Source organism: Mercenaria mercenaria, chromosome 1, assembly GCF_021730395.1.
Source record: "Mercenaria mercenaria strain notata chromosome 1, MADL_Memer_1, whole genome shotgun sequence".
NCBI classification, from domain to species: Eukaryota; Metazoa; Mollusca; class Bivalvia; order Venerida; family Veneridae; genus Mercenaria; species Mercenaria mercenaria.
In genome coordinates, this window is record NC_069361.1 from 54,055,246 (window position 1) to 54,077,260 (window position 22,015).

Below are 22,015 nucleotides of genomic sequence, written 5' to 3' on the forward strand. Positions count from 1 at the left end.
ATTCAGCATATGTGTATTAAAGTTCCACTTCAGTCGGTGCTGGGTGGCGTGAGAGGTGTTGCAGATTTCTTCTTATACTTCTCCTGGACAGACTCAATCAAACCGACCTCGAGTCTGCTATTATTCTTCTTGGTTTCATAATTTGCTTCCAAATGATATTTTTACAAATTTTATCACCTTATAATATAAATCGACATTACTCCTCAAAGTGTCAGTGAAATACAAGGAATAGGAAAAAATCACACTATTCGTCTTAGCTACAGACGCCACATAAGATCACTTTAAAGAAAAGTCTTTAATTAAATGAACGTTATATCATTTAGAACTGATAGTGCATCTTCACAATTATTATAAAGTTGTAACGGTATGTATAAAAATATGAAAAGATCCTTTGAAAGCCTAGAATACAACTGAGCAACTGCAGATTCCGTTTGATAGAGTCTGTCCATTTTAGGTAAGGGAAATGTACATCACCCATCTGCCCCCTTTCCCTCCCCACACAGTTTTCCCCACTACTGTCTTAAATCAAGCAGAACCTCGCATGCTTTCTTTTGAAGCTTATATACGTAAGACGAGATGACAAAAAGTCTTCACATTTTAATCGTTCTTAAAACGTTACCAAACGGATGTTCCAATCAATTATATCTATGTTACTATTTATTTTTGTTGTGTTCAAGATAATAGATCATAGTTTAATTGTTGAGTGAAATACCTTCTTGCCCTATTGGTATTATTTCAAACACAAGTTGGCATGCACCTGGTTCGAACCACCGAGCTTGCATTAGCTGGTTTGATGGCTTCTGTCATGAAAGTCTTCTACATTCCAAACCAGGTTTCGAACCTATATAGGTAACTGGGTAAGTGATTCGAGGCCAAGAACTTTTACCACTCGATCACGGAGGCTTCTTTTTAGGGTTTTTCTTTTTCTTTAACCTGCAGCCTAATGGCGGCAAGCGATTCTGCCTTTGCGACCAGTGTAAACCAAGATCAGCTTGCATGGTCTGCACTGATCGCTATACAGTCAGTAAATCTTCAATAAACACCCGTTCGAATAATACATGCTACTGTCCAAATGGAACGATGGACCATTCAATTTTAAAACTTTTGCAGGCTACGGGTTAAAATTTCAAGTATACAAATATTTCATTATTGCTTCCTGTAGAATTATAGCACTGAATAGAATGAAACATCATGGGAAAGAAAATAGTGTGAATCATTACTTTCTCAGTATATTTTCATTTCGACTGGTCAAAAAACGTTCAGTAACAATCAGCCGGAGAAATTTTAAAAAAAGTCCGGACGTTATAACAAGACATAAGTTCATTTTTTCTGATGTATGTCGATATATCAAGAAATAAGTGTTGTTGCACTTGAACGTTTCTTGGTACATATATACGACTTTGAGCAATATAATCCTTCAATTTTGATTGGAAGAATTTGACACGTAATGGTATCTTCGCCTGCATACATGCGCACGCAAATATTATTTTTAGATATAATTGACCGAAAATGTAAAAGACAAAGACTTATCTTTGAATATTATTGTTCTTGCAATACATAATTCATGATGCATAGAATGATATTTCACTTATTGATACTTTAATACATACAGAATCAATTTTTGTTTATAAACCTTTAATAACCAGTAGTATAAATATGCACGACGTAAGACTCTCCTTTAGATACCAATCATTTGGTGTTGGTCGACTTTTTAATTGTATTTATAATGCATATAGAAATCCATATGTACTTAAACTAAAGTCCTGCTATTTGCCTCCTTTTCGAAAGAAATTTGATGAATTATGAATAACAAAGTAATATGCTGAAACTTAAAGAATGGATTGTTCTTATGGAAATATTAATGTAAATGTGAACTTTATTAACTGCTTGGGCGGTCCTCTTAAATATCCCTTGTAACAAGAAATGCAATATACTCTCACTTAGGCTAGATACTTATTACCGGCTATTTCTGTGTATGATTGTTACCTTCAGGTCCTTTAAACGGTTCAGTACATGAGAGAATATACCATTTGCAGCCTATTAAAAAGTAGGGTTAGGAAATCGTCGAAGTCCATTAAATGATCATTAAACAGTTTCAACGATTAGTGGAATTAGACTTTACGTCAGCGCAATACCTGAATAAATCATACTAGTTAACTTGTTATGTGCATAACATATTTGCTCTTGACTGTGGGTTTAAGCACTGTAACTACAGCACAGAAGCTGGCCAGTCTTCAGTTAATAAACATTAATACAGCGATATTTATCGTGAAAGAAGATGTCTCGGTGTCCGCTCCTGAAAAAAAAAGTACAAAAAATTATAAATTCAATAATTTCTAAAGATATGATGTACAACATTAAAATAAAAGCACTAGAGTAATTCATATTCAAGAAAGATAAATTTCTTCAAATTGCTCAGTCTTGTTGTTCGTTGTAAGATTCTTTCATTAGTTGTGAATTTGGCTTAAGGGTAAGTGAACAGTTACCCGAGAAGGAGATGCTTCGAATAACATAATGTACACCCAACCAGTGATAGAATATTATTCTTAAATGCAATATTCAATAGTTTATTGTGAAAAAAATATAATCAACAGCACTTTTTTCTTACAGTAGCGTCCGTAAACAGGAAATGCGTCATAATGTTACAAAATTTAGAACAATGTATAAGGTCCAGTGTGTGCAGCGAAACGTTTTCCTTTTCAAAGAGAAACTATCAAGTTATTTTTATCTTTTTTTATGCCAAAAATTCAACATTTAATTACTTTTATCAAGAAACCACTACATACGATGTATATGTAGTTTGTTAGACGTAATGTACAGCATCGGGTGTAAAATGTAGTTTTTCAGCATCAAACTTCCGTCCAGTATGCACGATCGTATGTTTAGCTTTAGGAAAGGAGTAGTTCATTTTAGAAATGTCCATGTTGGAAACATCTCAGTTGTAAATGAAACTGTATATTGCAAGTCAAAGGATTCGATTAACAGGCAAAGCAAATTACTTGTCCTTACGTTTCTTGGTCCTTTGTCCCTTTAAATATGAAACATACAACTAAGAAAAAAATGAAATAACGGGCTAGCATTTAATATACATGTATATATGTATATATGTATACATATAATGGTATATATGTATTTAATATACTTTATGTGTTTGACAAAAATGTAAATTTCTTAGCCGGTCGAATTTCTGTTTAAACAAATATTTGCTTGTATTAAGATAACCATCTATTTATTTGTGAATGTTTGAAACATTTTGACGTAGTTTTTGTATAATGTAACGCCAGCGGATTATCTAATCAGTCTTACAGGATTCCGTGCGAATACCAAAAATATGACAGCAAGGAACTATATTACCTCAAGCTGTTAAAGTGCCTCGCTATTCTCAAGTAAATACAAACAGGCAGAAAACAAATAATGAGTACCGTATTGTATTGTGAATTCTGTATTATACATATGCTCAGACTATTTTCATCAATATTACTCGGTTCTATGGATAGTTAAAACAGAAAGAAAGGTTTAATTTAAGAATGAACAAACAGACGTATAGATTCTTCGTTCTAACATAAATTTACAAATTCCTGACATTTTTTTTTTCTTATTCATTTTAAACATTTTATTACGAATTCATGTCAATCAACTTCATATATAAAGGAAGTGCGGCCAGAATCTAGCTTGCGTGAACAAAGCATGATCTCATGTCATTCCAATGGCGAAATTAAAGAAACTATTCCAATTTAAAATAGCATCTGTACCGACGCCGTAAAATTTGAATTTGTTTGATACTTTCTAGAAAATGGATGTATATAACAAAATGGCGGCCGTTACAACAGTAACTTTATTGGAAATGTTGCATTCAACTCTTGTTGGATTTACCGGTCTTGGATCGGATAAAACTAAGCGCGTCTCGGGTGATCTAGGTCTGTCAAAGTCAGTCCACTCAAGTCGAATATCACAGCTCAAGCTTCTGTTACAGGTACACTTCATATTCAAATTTTAACTTGAATAGAACAGTAGTTACCCAGACTATGGTTTTATCATTTACCATTTAATCAGAGAGCACTTGCGGCGCCCATAGATCGAAATCGCAACACTTCAAATCATAATCGAACAGGCGCATTGGATAAGGAAAAAAGTATTGCTGTTAGATAATTAAACCGTTTAAAATCATTGTATGCTATCACTTAACTTTCAGTCAGACTTTAACAGACATTCTCACCATAATGATATGTATGTTTATAAACTTAATTGTATGCCTCTGAATTTGCACCGCCTTCTTCTTCAGCGTTATCCAACATCTCCAAACATTCTTTCCCAAACTTCAGAATTTGCTTGAATGCCGCTAGAATTGAATTCATATGTAGATCTATACTATTTAATTAGTTTTCGTAATGATATTTGAAATAAACAAACAAAGCATAGTGAAACTTTTGTATATCTTTCAATGTACTTTCAATCAAGAAAATATCCCTTCTCAAAACTTCATCTTTTCCTTCAAGTTGTTAGGCAGAAGATGATGCATCTCGTTATACTCTTTTTGGTAGAATGTTACGCTCAAAAGAATCTGAAACAGGTTTGCTACCGGGGTATCTATTTTTGATTAAATAGGTGAAAAAGTAAACTCGCTACTGAAAGACTGTAGAGACCACATTTTCTACCTTTATACAATTTGTACCTATATAGACTATATATCGAGTTTTGATATTAGATCTTAGATCAAAAAGTAGTAACAGCTATATCTCCCCTCTGTTATGGATAGTGAAAGTGTTGATCGGATCCAAATTGGAAGGCCCAAACTATGATCTTCTGTTGTGACTTTGACCTTGAACCGATATGGCTGATGTAATTGCTCCGAACATTGTCTTGATGAGGTGATTAGTTTCATGAACATCCTTCAAAGGATTTAGGAGATAAAGAGCGGACACAAAATGGAAGTTTCAAACCATTGACACAGAGTTGTGACCTTGACCTTCAGTTCAGTTTGACTGACCCATACGTTGTACAAATTGTCTTGATGAGGTGATCATATAACTCACGTCTCATGAAAATTCCTTGAAGGGGTTTTGGAGCTACAAAGCAGACAAAAAATGGAAGGCTCAAACTTTTGACACTGAGTTGCGACCTTGAACTTGAGCCGTTGTGATTGATTCATAAGTGCTGCATATTGTCTAGACAAGGTGATCATTCGATCCAATATTCATAACAATCCTTCAAGGGGTTTAAGTTGATCGTTAGAGTCTAGACTAGACGGATGCCATTCCTATAACACCCATCACTCCTGGCGAGGGATTATAAAATAGATATGTGTGACTCACTAGGTTAACCGAAATATATCATTTACACCATTGAAGCCACATTTTCGGCCTGAGCTTTCTGTCAAAGTAGCTTTCTGATAATATGGTTTTTTTTCCTATAAATTCCAGGACTGATGATGTTTGAGACTGGATCATCTGAACTAAGTCATTTGATTTAAACACAGAAACATTGTACCCACACTAGAGGCCTGAACTTCAGAACCATTTGTCAGTATGTTTACATAGTTTTAAACGTGGTTATCTGAACTCTCAATCTAGGTCATTAAGTTAAATCATACAAAAACAAACGCTGTTAACACTTTAGAGGGCACTGTGTCGGGTGAATGATACAGGGCCTTCGGGATCCTCTCATTGTGTCATATCATATTACAGCAGAATTAATTACATAATCATTCATTGTGATTCAAAATATAAGTGTGCAAGTGTACGACATTTATATCTAGGATGGAAAAGTCTTATTACCTATGATCAGAGCATCAACCGGAAGATCCGTATTATTTTCATCAACGTAGTTAACTACTGGATATATCAATGTCTGACTCTTTAGAGAAAACATTGCCATGAGTTTCTCTTTGCAATCTCGTACGCTGTTGTCTTCAAAGACCTTTCTTTTATCTACCCTCACAGATTCACTGACTTTATCGCATTTCGTCAATATGAAAACGGTCTTGATACCTAAAAATAAATGATGCGTTGTAACATTCATTTCAGCTAAGATATTTTTACGGATGAAAAAGGGTTACCTTTCCTCGAAAAACTTTTAAAATCTTGACTAAAGTACTAGATCTTACTACGGTAAAGTTTAATGACAAGTTCATCATCTTGAAAAGCCAGGTTTCCTGTATCAATATTTGTTCAACCAATTAGAGTATTAAATTAAGACTTCCTGTATCTTTGTTTTTGTTTTTTACATCTGTGTTTCACTTATTCCATTCGTATTACATTTGTGCGTTGTATACATTTCCGTGTTGAATGTTGTATGGGTTACTTGTCTTTGAATGCTTGATTGTGTTGTTGTTTTCAGGGAAATATAACCGTTTTCCTTGGATCAAAGCTAAGATTTTCAAGTTAAGCATTTTGTATTTTTAATTTTACTTTAAAGCTTTAAAAACCAGGTCATCTGAACGTGACACTCTATTGGTTGTCCTCAATTTCTGTTTTAGCGTATAAGGAGATGAATTTAGAATGACTGTTTTATCCCCGAACGGGTATCATTTTATCACTTAGTCTTATTTTTCAGTGTTCTTGTCATAGGTTAACTTTCATTTGTTCATTTGGGTTTAAAAGTGGAGAAAGTTAATACGATACTTAAGACATATTACTGCATTATGAAATGCTGTCTGTTCTAATTAACAGTGCGGAGACATATATCTATTACAGGAAGATGAAAGGCATCTTAAGATCGTATCAACTTCTTTATGACTCAATAAAAGAGCGTACTGCAATTTAAAAATCCTCAAAAGGTATCGCTCTGTGAAAAAAAAATGACTTAACAAACAAATTTGACTGGAAGTTCTGACGTTGGATGTGATAAGATAATATGTCTTAAGGTTTCGAAGTAAGCCTTGAGAAACAAAAATCAAACAACACCAAGTCATAGAAAGAAAGAGTTGTTTGACATGAAAATTGAACAGCATGTAAAACATGTATATTACTTTACGAACAAGTGTTAGTATATTGATATAAACATTGAATTCCGGAAAATGACTACCTAAACGAGCTCCACTTCCGGATAGTTAAACGCCTTTAAAAACTCACCACTTTCATAGAACAGTTACACATGTTCGTTTTGATGCATTTGCAATAGCGTGCGAGTGGAGAAAGTTCGCATAACAAGGTGGAACACAGTTTTCAGCAATCGTTTATCTTTATTTCTTTACAAATGGTATTCATTTTCAAAGGGAGACAACTTTTTCCGATTATTTTAAGTAATCGTCAAGAAAAAGTTGTCTCCCTTTGAAAATGAGTGCCATTTGTAAAGAAATATCTGTGCTGAAAAAATATTTATCAACGAGTCATTGAATATAAATATATATATATATCAGTCTAAAGTTTCAAAAAACATTGAAAGGCATAAGCACTTACAATCTGAAATGTACTGAAAATACACAAGCATCTGCCCTACCAGTACTTACTGGAGCTTTTTACTGTTTCATACTTTCAGTCGATTAGCCGAAACGGAACGTATGTGCTTATTACAAACAAATGCCAAGTGTATGTGTATTTTTGTAATGTTTTTGTTGTTGCTGCTGTTTTTGTGTGTGTGTTTTTTTTTTTTTTTTTTAGTTTTTTATTTGTTTGTTTATTTCTTTCTTCCTTTTTGTTAATTCTGATGTCTTTAATCCCCTTCATATGTTGTATAAGCCATTATCTTTACAGGAGATAATATAAGCATGTTACAAAATGCAACTTCAATATGAGTTTCCTATTTTACCAAATGTCATATGCTGGATTATGAATTTGTTGATTTGTTGACTTATGTAATTTGATAAAGAGCACTATTATGGTAATTTTCAAAAACCATCTATACCAGATATGTTCTTAACTACCAATCACCTACCCTTTTAACAGGATGGAGCATTTACGCTCATCATCGTAGAACAATAACATGTGCTTTCAACAAAATATGATAAACATAAAGAAAAGTTTCTCTTTTATTATAAATTCAAACTCACATTGTTAAAAGAATTTTAAAAGTTGTACTGCAGTCAGAACTACAGAAAATAATATATTTACCTTTTCCTTCAACGTCGGTCATTACCTTCATTGCTGTGTCTTTAAGTGTATCTAATAATCCTTCCTTAATAGATTCACAATCGAAAATAAAACAGACACAGTGTATCTTATCGCTTTTGTTTGGAGGCATAAGGGAATCCTTTGATTTTTTCTCAGTTCCATTCAATATCTAAATTATGTAAGAAAAATCTTAATATTAGACATAGGACACAATCATTCTTATTGTGGCCAAGTAGCTTGTTCAAGTTGTACAATTTTTAACCGGGGTTTAAGACAAAGTTTAGTTATATAAAGGGCTTATATATTATAACAGCACCTTGATCTGCTATTTTGTATTCGGCTCTTAGACTAGTGGATTTTACAAGGCTTTGATCCCTCGCGTCGCTTGAGCTGTGGTCCACGATGTCAAGATACTGCTTAAATGACCTTTTTATTATATACATGTAGCAGCTACAATTCATGATTTTTTTTATCTCAACATATATTATACAAACAGTTAATTTGTAAATACATATTTTTACACATTAAAAGTAAATTATTCTATATTTTAAGAACTAAAAGACAAAACCGGTTATATACTTGGTAATTGTTTGGCACGTGTCCATCCAAAATGAAGTTTACATCCTGCCTTGTTATGCCTCCTTTGTCTTGAAAACCGGGGCTGTCTCCAAAATAAACGTTACTATTGTCGAGAAGTTTGTGATTAACCTCATACATTTTAAACTGAAAAAAGCATTGAAGTACAGAGGAAATATATTTGATTTTATTGCACTCTGATTAGTAGAATGCTCTGGCTGTATATCTTTCTTGTATCAGCTATAATATTATACTTCCTCACAGTCACTGCAAATTTAATGTTGTATGAAGTAAATTCTTAACCCTTTATGATAGAGTAAGGAAGAATGTTGTTATGAAGGTGAAACAAATGTGATCAGTGAGAAAGGAGATAATTCATAATTTTATTAACTTTAATTTATAGTCAATCTTCTAAAATATCGGCATTAAACATACTATACGTACAGTAATGTTTATCTCTATTCTAAAAATGCAAATGATACCAAAGTATTAGATATAGATCCACAATGAAATATAAACAGAAATTCTGTGCTACATAAAACACATAACTGTATTTCAACTGTAAACAAGAGGACCATGATGGTCCTGAATCGCTCACCTGTCCCCACATGAACTGAGTATGACGCCGTTTTTATTATTATTTGACACAGTGAGCTAGTTTTTAAGCTTATGTGACCTAGTTCTAAACTTGACCTAGATATCATCAAGATAAAAATTCTGACCAATTTTCATGAAGATCCATTGAAAAATATGGCCTCTAGAGAGGTCACAAGGTTTTTCTATTTTAAGACCTAGTGACCTAGTTTTTCGACCGCAGTTGACCTGGTTTCAATCTTGACCTAGATATCATCAAGATAAACAGTCAGACCAATTTTCATACAGATCCCATGAAAATATGGCCTCTAGAGAGGTCACAAGTTTTTCAATTATTTGATCTACTGACCTAGTTTTTGATCGCATGTGACCAAGTTTCAAATTTGACCTAGATATCACCAAGATGAACATTCTGACTAATTTTCATGCAGATCCCATGAAAATATGGCCTCTACAGAGGTCACAAGGTTTTTCTATTATTTGACCTACGACCTTGTTTTGGACCGCGAGTGACCCAGTTTCAAACCTGACCTGGATATCTTCAAGGTAAACAATCTGACCAATTTTCATGAAGATCCATTGAAAAATATGGCCCCTAAGGAGGTCACAAGAATTTTCTATTTTTAGACCTACTGACCTAGATTTTGATCGCACATAATTCAGCTTCGAACCTGACCTAGTTATCATCAAGAGTGGTCAGAAGCAAAAGTTTACGCACGCACGGACGCACAGACGCACGCACGGACGACGGACGACGGACGCTGCGCGATCACAAAAGCTCACTTTGTCACTATGTGACAGGTGAGCTAAAAAGTTGAGGATACTTTCTAGTGTCCTTGTATTAAGTTACATTTTTAATCACTTCAGAGGAATCAAAAGCATTGGTTTAAATATTTCAGGAAAAGAAACAAACAGACGTTTAAACGCTGTCTTGTGGGTATAATATACACTAACACTCGTTTGGTGGCCATACAAAGACATACCGTACCATTTTAGTAGAGGAACAGTTTTTGAGATTACTACCCGACGAGTAACTCCCAGCTACTGTGAACGCAATATCATCTGTGAGTGCCGATGTCAATGAATCAATAAAGCTTGATTTTCCAGAGTTTGCAGGTCCAACTAATAGAACACGCAGTTTTCTGTCTTGAAGTTTTGTCAGTTCATGCTGTAATTCTTTCAGTACTTCTTCCTTTGCTTTAGAGTCGTTCTGCAGAAATTCGCATCAATTTTTGAAATGTAAATATGACGAGCTTTATACCTAGCTATCCAGAAGAAATGAATTCTATGCCTTATAACACTGACAGATATTTTACGTTTTCAAAGCATAGTAAACGATAATATACAAAGAAAAACGTATATGATACGGCCATGCACGTAATGAAGATATCTCCAGACAGTTTTGTTTTATATCTATAAATAAAGCCGACAGTTGACATTGCAGAGCAGAAACATACAAGAAGGAGATAGGTAATGTTAATACTTTGAACTTAAATGAACATTTAAGAATGAATTACTATTATATGATTGTCACATTTTAATACACCTTTTCTGTTACTGTAAAACAAATGAAATTATTAGACCACAATATTTTTTTTTATTTTTTTTAATTACCAAATTAGGAAGTTTTGTCACTCTCTTTTCCCATTCACTGGACATTTTCACCAAGCCTGAATGAAACAAAGATAAGGTTATTGATCAATTTCAAATGCTGTACATATAATATATATTCATGTATTGATATTTTCTTAACAAAACAAAATGTCTATTTTGTAAGAATTCTCAATCACATGCAAGGACTTATGTTTAGATATGTAATAAATAGTTTCTTACAACGTCGACATTACTTCCTGTTCAACAGGCTTCGCGACATTAACATTGTAACGTCATACACTGAACTGCCGACAGGTGAAACCACTTTGTAATTTTTGTCATTAAATTCTGTTGAAAACGTAATCAATATGAATATTGACCAATGTTGATAACAGAAAGTATCATTATGCCTTATTATAACCTTTAACTGAGAAAGTTTATGTCCTTAAAGAAACCGTGGTGATTGTGACATTTCATGCCGCGTAATGTTGTTGTCCGACACACTTCAGCATATATTTTAAATGTTATGATTCTATCCAGTAACACAACATTTCTACGAATATATCAACCTGCTCGTAAGAAGAAGCCTTTTTTTGGCATTTTTATCTCTTCTGCATTACATACAAATCCTAATCGGACGTTAAACGTTTTATCCTTGATTCGAATTGTGATGATGGAAACAAACTCTTACGACTGAAGAGCGTAACAGAATTTTAGAGGACAGAATTTTAATGACGATCCCATTTGCCTGAAGAGAGATTCTAATCCGCGCCGCACGAATGATAATCAAATGTTCATACCACTGAGCCAGAGTGACGCAATTGTTTGAGATTGTTTTTGTTTTTTTTCTGAACGTATGGCTATAAGTAAGTGACCGTAACACTTCCCCTCTTCAAAGGGTTATCATTTATGATGACGTGAATGCCATTTTGGCACAGAAAGTGCTATTTTAGACTCTAGATAAAGTCTATATCTTGGACAAGCACCAATCTTACGACTGAAGAGCCTAACAGAAATTGAAGAATATATAATTTTATTATGGAAATCCCATGTGCTTGAGGCAGGATTCAAACCCGGGTCGCACGGACGGAAATCTAATGCTAAAACTACTGAGCCAAAGAGTCCACTCCCAGACGCAGTTGTCAGAGATTAGTTTTAAACTTACAAGCTGTGTAAGCGATTGTAACACTTTCCCTTTTCAAGAAAGTGATCACTATTTCATGATGACGTGAATTCCATTTTGGCGTAGAAATAGCCATCTAGGCAATAGAGAAAGTCCGTATCCCGGACGAGTAACGACTTCTTGCCGTAACAGAAATTGAAAAGTATAGATGTTTTTGCCGCACGGGTTCAGTGATCTAACTTCTAGTTAAAATAACTTTAACTTAACATTTTTAAAACATCTATGTAAGTAATTCATGAAGAATATCTGAATGAAAGAATGCGTATGTCTAGAGTTGGATTTGGACACATGACAACCTGAACACTAACTTGGCACTTTGAGCTAACTAGGCAGTAAGTGAAAACACTATACTAACAGGTAGTCACTGAAACAATACACTTTACTGAGCATAATTTCCAACTGGCAACCGCATTTAGGAATGTATTTCAAATAGATTTCAAGGTACGAATGTCATTTTACCACTATGATAAAATATTGTAAGGACTTACCCCCTGGGTAGTTGCACATCCTTAATATTACCGGTCAGGATACCGATCTATTAAGTAATAACTGGTATTTGCACATCAACATCTCACCTGATAAAGCATGCAAATAAAAGTGTATGTTGGGATTAACACCAGATGCGTTGAAGTGTATACCTGGGACAACCTCTTTGGATGCGTCGATATTGGACAATCTCTGTAGATGCGTCAATATATATATCATATACCTTGGGAAAACCCTATCTAGTCAGGATATCGGACCATAATGATAACCGATATACATACATCACCATCAGTTAAGATGAAGTGCATATATACAGGTACAGCTTTCTGGTTTACATCAATACCTTCAAATTATCACAGGAACTCGGATGAACGGTTAGAAAATAGTAGCTCTTTAATATGGCGACGTCACAATAATCGTATAACGCTTACATAACACAAAAGTACGTTCCAGAAGTTGACAATACGGCATCGTAGAAATGATATTACATCGTAGAAATAAATACATCGTCATAGATTAACAATGGAGGACCTAGGCCTATGCAATGAGATCTTCTTCAGTCAAAGCAGTTATATATACATCAGTACAAAACATATTAATATGTGGATATAGACCAATGCATCTATTTGGTTCTGCCATAACGTGGTAATTCAGACTAGGCATACTGCAAGGTTCGGTTTTACATGGTCTTGTATTTACTTGATAATATTGTTGTTGTTGTGGTTCTGTAAGGCTAAAAGTGCCTATTCTATGAATTTGACTTTCTGCTCTTTAAAATAAAGTTAAGACTGCCTAATAAGTGTTTCTTTTACCTTGCTAAAGAGCTGTTAATGTATTTCTGAATAGACAAATATATTTCTTGATAGAAATGACTCGTCTGTAAGTTTTACTTCTCAAGGTTTTACGGGTGAGAAGAAGATACCGACTGAACGCAGACACCCGTATATATAGCCTTCGGAGTGCCAATGGCAACGGCTTTGACCAATGAAAATCCTGGCTTAAGGCATTGGACCCCTAATAGTAATGTTTAAAAAATAGAATTTGCTTGGTATATTCTTAAAGTTGACCATGTTTCGCACTGTGTTGTAAATTTTAAACAACTTTTACCGTGTCGTTTTTTGTCATTTTTGTATAATTTATGGTATTTCCTCAAGCTCAAGTAGAGACAAATTTCAATGTGATGGCCACTATCTAAAACATTTGCAGAGAATTCAATACAGCATTAATTTTGATAAAAGAAACATCAAACAATTATAAAACACAAAATAAAACTGCAAATATAGTTTTGTTCTAGTGTGCCTCAAGTAAACAGACTTAATGAGACAAAATTCTAACTCCAACATTGAAAAATTAAGGTCGAATTCAATGGGTCTGTTTTGAATTTTGCTCACTTTATCCAAAAATAATCTTGGGGCAGAAGCAAAACCTACCTGCATTTCTTCCACATAATGTAATCTAAAGAATGGAGGCAAAATAGAAAACTTTTACCACATGTAACTCAGTATTTTTAAAGATGTCTAACTCTACCCCTCCTGATTCATGGGTAAATTCACTTTGAACAGCAAGAAATCGCTTATAAACTGAAAAATTTACCTTTTTGTACAATACATCCATAATTAGTCTTGAAAGAAGTAAAATCTTACTAGAAAAAAGGAAAATATGGAAAACAAAATTTTGGTCCCAGTGGGGCTTGAACCTACGCACCCCCCCCCCCCCCACCCCCCATGAAAATTGCAGTCAAAGTAGGTTTGTGGTATGAATTGAATACTCTTCAAGACGGAGGAACTCTATTACGGGTCCAATACCTTAAGACTAGGTACTGTGATACGCCCAAAGCAAAATTTAATAATGAGAACAATAAAAGTGCATTACATTTCAGGCTCGAGTACTACACGCATGGCTTAAAAGAAAATTATACATGATATACATTATGAAATAACATACTGACAAAAAGCCGGAGCATTATACGCTGAGAGTAGTGATACATGCAGACGAAATTTGTTACGCTAACAATATATAGTACATACATAGTAAAATGTTAAAACTGATGTGAAATATCCGGCTTACATCAGGCTTTAAGTTATTTAAGCATAAATATGAATCCCATAAAGTTTCATTCATAACAAAGATACATTCACTAAAAGCCGGACCCTAAAAAATGTAGAAGTAGTCCAAAGTTCCATGTCCGCCATGTTTAAATACCGTAAATGGCACAAGGCAGCATCGTCAGAAATGTTCCAATACGTCTGTAGATAGTCATGATGTGGTAAAAATCTATCCCTTTTCATGTCGGGGAGTAATTAATTTATTCGCTAAAAGAACCATCTGTCTCCTGGACTTATTACGGCAAGAGTAACGTATCCTAATGTAGAGTACTCTCTCACAAGGAGAAATGTCAACAACGATGACATTCTAATTTTTATGAAGAATCTTTGTAGGAAACAGTCCATGAGAAGGAAAGTTACTTAGGTATGACGTATATAAACACTTTAAATAATGAGAACAGTCCTTGTATTAAGTTAAATTACTCTAGTTCAGCAGTTACTTGAATGCTAATGCTTATTTGTCACATAATTCCATGACGTTCATTTTGTAAGGGGGAATTCCATTACAATATATACATTTGTACAAGATACAAATTTCATATTTGAAAACATGAACAAATAGTACCTATTGTTTATGTAAACATAAATTAACAAATCTATGTGTATGAACATTACTACACTCATATACATTTATAATCGGTCACCTAGGATTTTCATGTATTTCTTTAAGAATACACTGAAAATAAAACAATATAGTATACACTCAATCTATTCAAAAATTTAATAACAATATGGGCAGTTTCATTTCATTAGAACATGTGAGATTTGGTAAAGATAACAATGTGAACAACAACACTCACACTTTTCAAAGTCACACTTTCCTTTCTCTTTATCAAATAAATATCATTTAGGGGTTGCTCAAAAGAAGAATTCGACGTTTGCCACGGCAATTGAGTCTATATAATCTCAAAAAGACACCATTAACAAGTGGCAGAATATCGCACTAGGCGTCATTCAGAGATATATCTTTTTCGATGCGTAGCCGCTTTCAGGCAGTTATTAATGCGAACAGCGAACATACGGGATATTAATTGAAAGTGTGACTTCGGAAAGTGTGTGTTGTTATTCAAACTTTTGTTGTTACCATTGATAGTATACTTTATTGTTTTATTTTTAACGTATTCTTAAAGAAACATATGCAAATCATAAGTGACCGATTATAAATATCTATGAGTGTATGCATTATGTTCAAAATAGTATACTTTGTATATATGCATAGCTGAAATACAGAGTAAATTTGTATTACCACTAAAGTACTGGTGTTATTTAAAAAAAAAACGATTGTTACTGCATGACATAATAACTGAATATAATACTCTTTATTGAATGACAGTTATCAGATATCTTTAAGCTTTACAAGATGCTGATGGCTTTACCATATTTTGAAAATGGGGATGCATACACAATACTTGACAGAGTTACATACTTAAGCAGAGGGCTACCATAAACGAAAAATTCTGTAAAATATTACAAGTATTATAATAAACATAAATTTGATAATATATATTTCTAGCATTGGTGTACAACGAGAGGATTTATCCAGCACAAATGAATAAATTACAATTTAAAGAAATGGAACTGTTCTAAAAACAGAGTTAACAACACTCATGTTACTGAAGAACTGGCTCATGATTCAAATGACTGTATTTTCAGTGAGGATTGTAGGTTAATGCGCTTATGCGTTGCATTCCAAGTAAACAGTTAGTTAGTAATGATTTTAATTAGAAACTTAACAACCATTTAATAACTTATTGATAAAATACTTTCAGCAAATTTAGTTTTGACAGTAGAACATTAAATTTTACAGGCAGTACTTGGTTTACATTAACTGAATTTTCGTTCTTTCTTATCAAGAGGTAATATAAATATGTTACATTTCAAAGAACTTGTGGTAATATAAATGAAATGTAAATGTTATGAAATATAGATTTCAAACATGATAAGTGATTTTCAAATTCGCTATGTCGATTTTATAAAAGTGGCATTTGACTTTAGGGACTATTTAAATTTAACAGTTTTGATATATTGAGCCGTATAATGAGTCGTAATTTTGACAAGCTAAACGATCTGAGGCTGTTGGTGCTATTGTGTGGTTTTCATAAAAAAACAAAAAGACTTATGACGAAACATATAACGAAATTCATCCCCACCCCGTAAAAATATACGAGATAATAATGATCTATTTAAATTTTATTAAGTATGTGCTTCAACGTATAACAATTTTAAGAGAATCCGTTTTGTCCGAATAATGAAACAGTGACACACGTGTAAGAGGGAGTTCTCCAGAGAGCCATTTGATAATTAAGACATTTTCACAATAAAGTAGGGGTTTTAGTTTGCACTTAAATTATTTTGAAATGGATAAGTCAGTGTCTTGCCTCTTGCGTAGACCTATGTTGTAGGGAAAGTTGCAGGAAATCCTGTATTATTAATGTTAAATTACAGCGTGAATGAGTCATACCATAATTTATCAAAAGCAATGTCTCCCCATTTTGTCTCGTATGCTCTTTGTCTGGACAATACCTGAAATTAACGAAGATATTTCATTTGGGCTTAACGTCGCACCAGCACCGTAAACTGTAAAACTCCAAACTAGCTAATGCCAGCACTTCAAAAAAGCAGCTGTAAAAGTTATTAGTTATTGCTTGAATAGCAAAGTATTTCATGCAAATGAAATATGACATTATCTTTAAAAATGTACTTTACGTAATCACCTATAGAGGACTTGTGAAAATTAAGAACAGGAAGAACGTTTCATGCCAAAAGAATAAGAGACCCTTCAATTTGACAAATTCTATTAAGTATGATATGCTTTAGACCGAAACCAGACAAATTGTGCTCATAATTGGTGCCAGCTTAACAAAACAGTTTTTAAATTGACAATGTAAATTCATGTCCCATTCAGATCAGATCACGCGGAAAACTCACTTTCAGTTTTTCCTTGAAGGAAAGGCATTGCATTGCGAGCAAAACCTCCGAATACTGTATAATTCTGACTCGGAGTAATTGTAGTTTTATTTCTTTAGCGGAATTTCGCCGAGTCACTTCGAGTCATTACTTGACGGAAATCCGAGTCGAAATTATACAGGTAGCCATAAATGATAGTGGTATTTTATGGCTACCTCTGGTTGCAGTAGAGACAGTATTTGTTCTTTTGTTGTTGTTGTTGTTGTTGTCGTTGTTGTTGATAATGATTAAAACTTAATGTTTTATGTGCTTTCTTTTGTATGTTCTAGAGAAAGATGATAAAGGCCAGACTAACCTTAGTAGATATGTTACAACAATGTAGCATTTATTAAGTTAAAGAAAGCCCGTTCCTTTGCCCTTTTTCTTTCTTTTTTATATATAGTCGCTGCCGAGCTTAGTACTGTGTATGCAATAAACCAACTATGTAGTATATTGTATGTATGACAATTCCCTTTTACTTATGCACTTTTTTAAAGGTTTGTGCCTATATGTGCTATGCAAGTAAGTATTTTTTTTCATCATTAACCATGTCGTTCTTAACAACTGCTATGCAATTTATGTTTTAATATACCTCTTTACTTTTAGCTGCTTTTAAAATTAATTTTGTTAATTTCTCTTTTCTGTTGTTTGCCGGGAAATAGCTCATGAGCTTATGTTTTTGATATACTATATCCGACGTAAAATAAGGCTTCTTGTATCCTGTATCTTGTATCTTGGCGACCCAGAGTCTATTATAATTAACAATTAATATGTCATTATTAGGGACATTTTGTCTTAGTTTTTATGCATAACCGCTTATGTACGACATATTACGTGTCACGTGCTATCAGTTACCTCTTACATGTTCCGTATTACTTCTTAGGTGTTATATCTTGTGTGTTACGTATTAAAAGTTAGAGTTGCCTAGTTCTCAATAGGGAAACAAAATTGGCGGACGTTAACGATTACTGCGTGTGGCACTTTACCCATTTTGGTGATCACTAGAGCTAAAACTAGAAAAAAAAAACCTTAAACGACTTCTGCTATGAAAAGCATGATGGATCTTGATCAGACCTGGTCTGTACCATCACTATAAGGTCATTTCCAAATTTGTTTCAAAACGCGCAATGGTCCCCTTGTAGGGTCCTCTAGAACTAAACACAGAAATACCTTTAAACATTTTTTTCATGAAGTCTTTTGCTGAATTTTCATCAAACTTTGTCTGTGGTTTAAACACGGGGCATTTGATCCCTTTCTGAAACTCTTAGAGACAGAAATAGAAATACCTTTAAACAACATTTTTCTGATGATCACTTGTTTACCATCATAGTAAACATATGTAGGCAAGAATATATAGGTAGGACAAGGTCTTTAGCTCAGTCATGGCGTTTTCTTTTGGCATAAAGATTTGTTACGTTTCGCATGCAATTCCATATTTTGTCAAAAATGTTTGATATATAACTTCGAAACTTTGAACAGGTGCTTACCATCATGGCCACACATTGCCATATAGTGCAAGATATATCCAGATCCACAAATACACGTATATCGTTTGTCTTATCTATTTTGTTTCCTTTTGTCCAAACATCTTAATATTTTCAACCCATACTGCCATCAATTCTTCGAACAGTCGAGTGCGTTGTAAACAGACAGCTTTTGTTACTTGTTGTTTTATGGGAGTCCTAAAATTGTTCTTATCCGTACGTCTGTCCGAATATATGTCACGTATATCTCAAAAAGTATTTAAACAAGAATCATCAGACCTAGGATTGTTATTAAACATGTAAAGTTGTACATCTGGTATTGTGGTTTGAGTTTACAAAACCAGACCATGACTTAGTTAAAATATACTTATTGTAAGAGGAAGTCGGGGTTTGGCTGTTCCTTAAAATAGAGGATTGCTTAAACTGGTGCTATAGGACATATACAGCATTATGTATTTCATTACTGCCAATAAACAGACTCGATAAAACCTATTTGTTATTTCCTAGTGATTTATTTCAGTTTGCTGTCTTGAAGCATTATTTATCTCATTACTGCCAATAAACAGACAAAATATTTATTTTTATAAGTATAAGTCCTTAGACATAAGATGAAATACATAATTCCTTATACGTTTGACATAAGATTAAATACCTTATGCCGAATACCTTAGACATAACATTAAGATGAAATACCTAATGCAAAATTATGTACATTTTATATATGCAAGAGCTCATAAATTATACCTAAGTAGGAATTCGCAGTTCGCGCCGCACTAAGGACTGATGTATTCTTCCAGCGTATTTATAACTTCACCAGTATTAAAAACTATTTAACACCTTACATCAACATTTAAAAACAAAACATATATCACTTCGGCAGTTCAGTGTCCCTTTTTCAACCAAACAATTCGATGAAAATATTCTAAGCCCAAGATAAATTTACATACAGTTTCCCTGAGGCAAAGAAATTGATTGAAACGTCATAGAAATAAAATCGCTTAATGTAATTATATAATTGTCTCGGAGTAAGTCAAGTGCCTTGGTTTATTGAACGAGTTTCTAAATAAGCTTAGCTTGCTACTCAATCCTTGATTTGTGTAAATGTATGTTTGCTGTATATCTGCTGAAAATAAATATTGTTTAAACCAAGTGCCTTGGCAACCTAAGCCGTCAATGAGGGTAATGTATTCTGCTAACTGGATTTCATCTCAAGTCGCTCCAATGATTTCCTCCGGGTGACGTCGAATAGCGAAATTCATCGAGGGAAAAAGACTCAAGAAACTTAAACTGATATGTACTTATATTTCAAAAACTTAGTCAAACCACACCACACCCTACTGACCCAAATGTTTCTCCCCAAAATAGATTTTTGTTTTTCGTAATACAGGCATAAAAAAAACTAAACTTTAAGACGACAGGTCCTTCCTTAAATAATACGTTTTCACAACTTCACCTGCAATCTTACTCAGTCAATCTGAATTTTGTAGTTAACCCGTGATGCAGTTACAAAAATGTTTCGGTTTTTGCGCATAACCTGTACGTATAAAACTGCGTCAAGGATTCGACTGTTTGGTTCAAATCCCGCCAAAGGCAATAAGGATTATTCTTAAAAAAACCTATGCTCTTTATTTGTAACAGTAGTCACCTTTATCATCGTAAGATTGGGGCTCGTCCGAAAACGGCTCTTTCTATTCCAAAATTGCTTACACGTTATCATACATGATGACTTCTTTAAAGACGGGAAGTGTTACATTCGCTAACGCATATCCTGCACGTTTTAAGTAAATTTATGACAACTGCGTCAAGAAGTCTACTCTTTGGGTCAGTGATTTAAGCATTCGACTAGCACTCGAGAGACCCAAGCATCCCGCTACAGGCTGCTGCAATTAGTTGTCATAAATGCAATACTCTTTTATTTGCAACGGCAAAACTTTGGAAGATGGGGGCTCATTCAGGATACGGACTATATTTCGTTTCCAACATGGCACTTATGCCAAAATGGCTTACGCGTCATCGTAATGATTACTCCTTTGAAGAGGCGCATAGCCTTTACGTTTACAGCCAATCTCAGACAACTGTGTCAAGAAGTCGTCCCATTAGCTCAGTGGGTAGAGCATTTGACTAACGTACGAGCGATCCGGGTTCGAATTCCGCCATAGGCAAATGAAACTTTTTCTCATAAATGCTATGCCTTTTGATAAGTTATGGCTAAAAGTCGTAGGATTTTACAGTGTCAGTTCCAAACATAAAAGGAGAGTGAGCTGTCTGTTAGAAGTAAATCTTATATATTTAATACGAAAGAGCCGTCTTTTTAAGCTCAACACACATTTTTATGGAAACAGAATACTCTTTCCTTGGCCAGGACTGACATAAAGGAAATAACTTATATGTACTTTGTTGCGTGTCAATATGGTTAAACAGGTATAACGAAAGAAACATTTTGAAAAAGTTAATTTGTGATCGTTACGATCTTCTTATTTAATGTCTTCTGTTTTACCTTTATGTTCGCTGAAGCGGGTATGCATCAACTTGTACGTTCCATGCACAGCTTGCAGCGCCAGTCTATCAATTTCGACGTCATTTTCCTCCTCATTTACGTAATTGACAACCGGAAAAACGTGTGTCAGAGGTACTCCATAGAAATCAGCTACTCTTTTTGCAGCGTCCCTAGCTTTGGAACATTTGTAGACATGGTCAACATTTCCAGATACAAGTGGGCATAACTCATCAATTTTTGTTGCTATTACAGCTATCGGTAAACCTATACAAACCATAAGTTTAATGATATGAATATGTGTAAATTAAGGTATCGGATCCATATTAGTAATGTTTAAAAATTGCATTATTTTAAAACATGTTTTAGATATCCATAACCGGGACACATACATCAGTAGCACTACCAAAAACGTGCTTGAAGGTTTTTGAGCATCTTATTTTTATTTCAAACGTTATATGACCAAAAATTTAGCATATTACTTAAACATTTGATTAACAAGAACA

At 33.9% G+C, this 22,015-nt stretch overlaps 1 protein-coding gene and 1 long non-coding RNA gene across 2 annotated transcripts in view; both read right to left on the reverse strand.

Annotated features, from left to right (window-relative positions):
• Positions 1 to 1,346: 1,346 nt before the first annotated feature.
• On the reverse strand, positions 1,347 to 7,240 carry LOC128555226 (uncharacterized). The gene is made up of 3 exons (XR_008369890.1): positions 5,775 to 7,240; positions 4,217 to 4,339; positions 1,347 to 2,296 (listed from the first exon to the last, which is right to left on the reverse strand). It is a non-coding gene; the product is annotated as an uncharacterized LOC128555226 (long non-coding RNA).
• Positions 7,241 to 7,376: 136 nt separating this feature from the next.
• LOC123537242 (uncharacterized) overlaps positions 7,377 to 22,015 on the reverse strand; it is a 32,109-nt gene continuing 17,470 nt past the window's right edge. Inside the window, exons 6-9 of the mRNA XM_045320899.2 lie at positions 21,513 to 21,776; positions 10,833 to 10,888; positions 10,207 to 10,428; positions 7,377 to 8,771 (exon numbers count right to left, since the gene is read on the reverse strand). Coding sequence (XP_045176834.2) covers positions 8,589 to 8,771; positions 10,207 to 10,428; positions 10,833 to 10,888; positions 21,513 to 21,776 — 725 coding nt within the window. The 3' untranslated portion in view covers positions 7,377 to 8,588. The remainder of the gene's footprint in view (positions 8,772 to 10,206; positions 10,429 to 10,832; positions 10,889 to 21,512; positions 21,777 to 22,015) is intronic.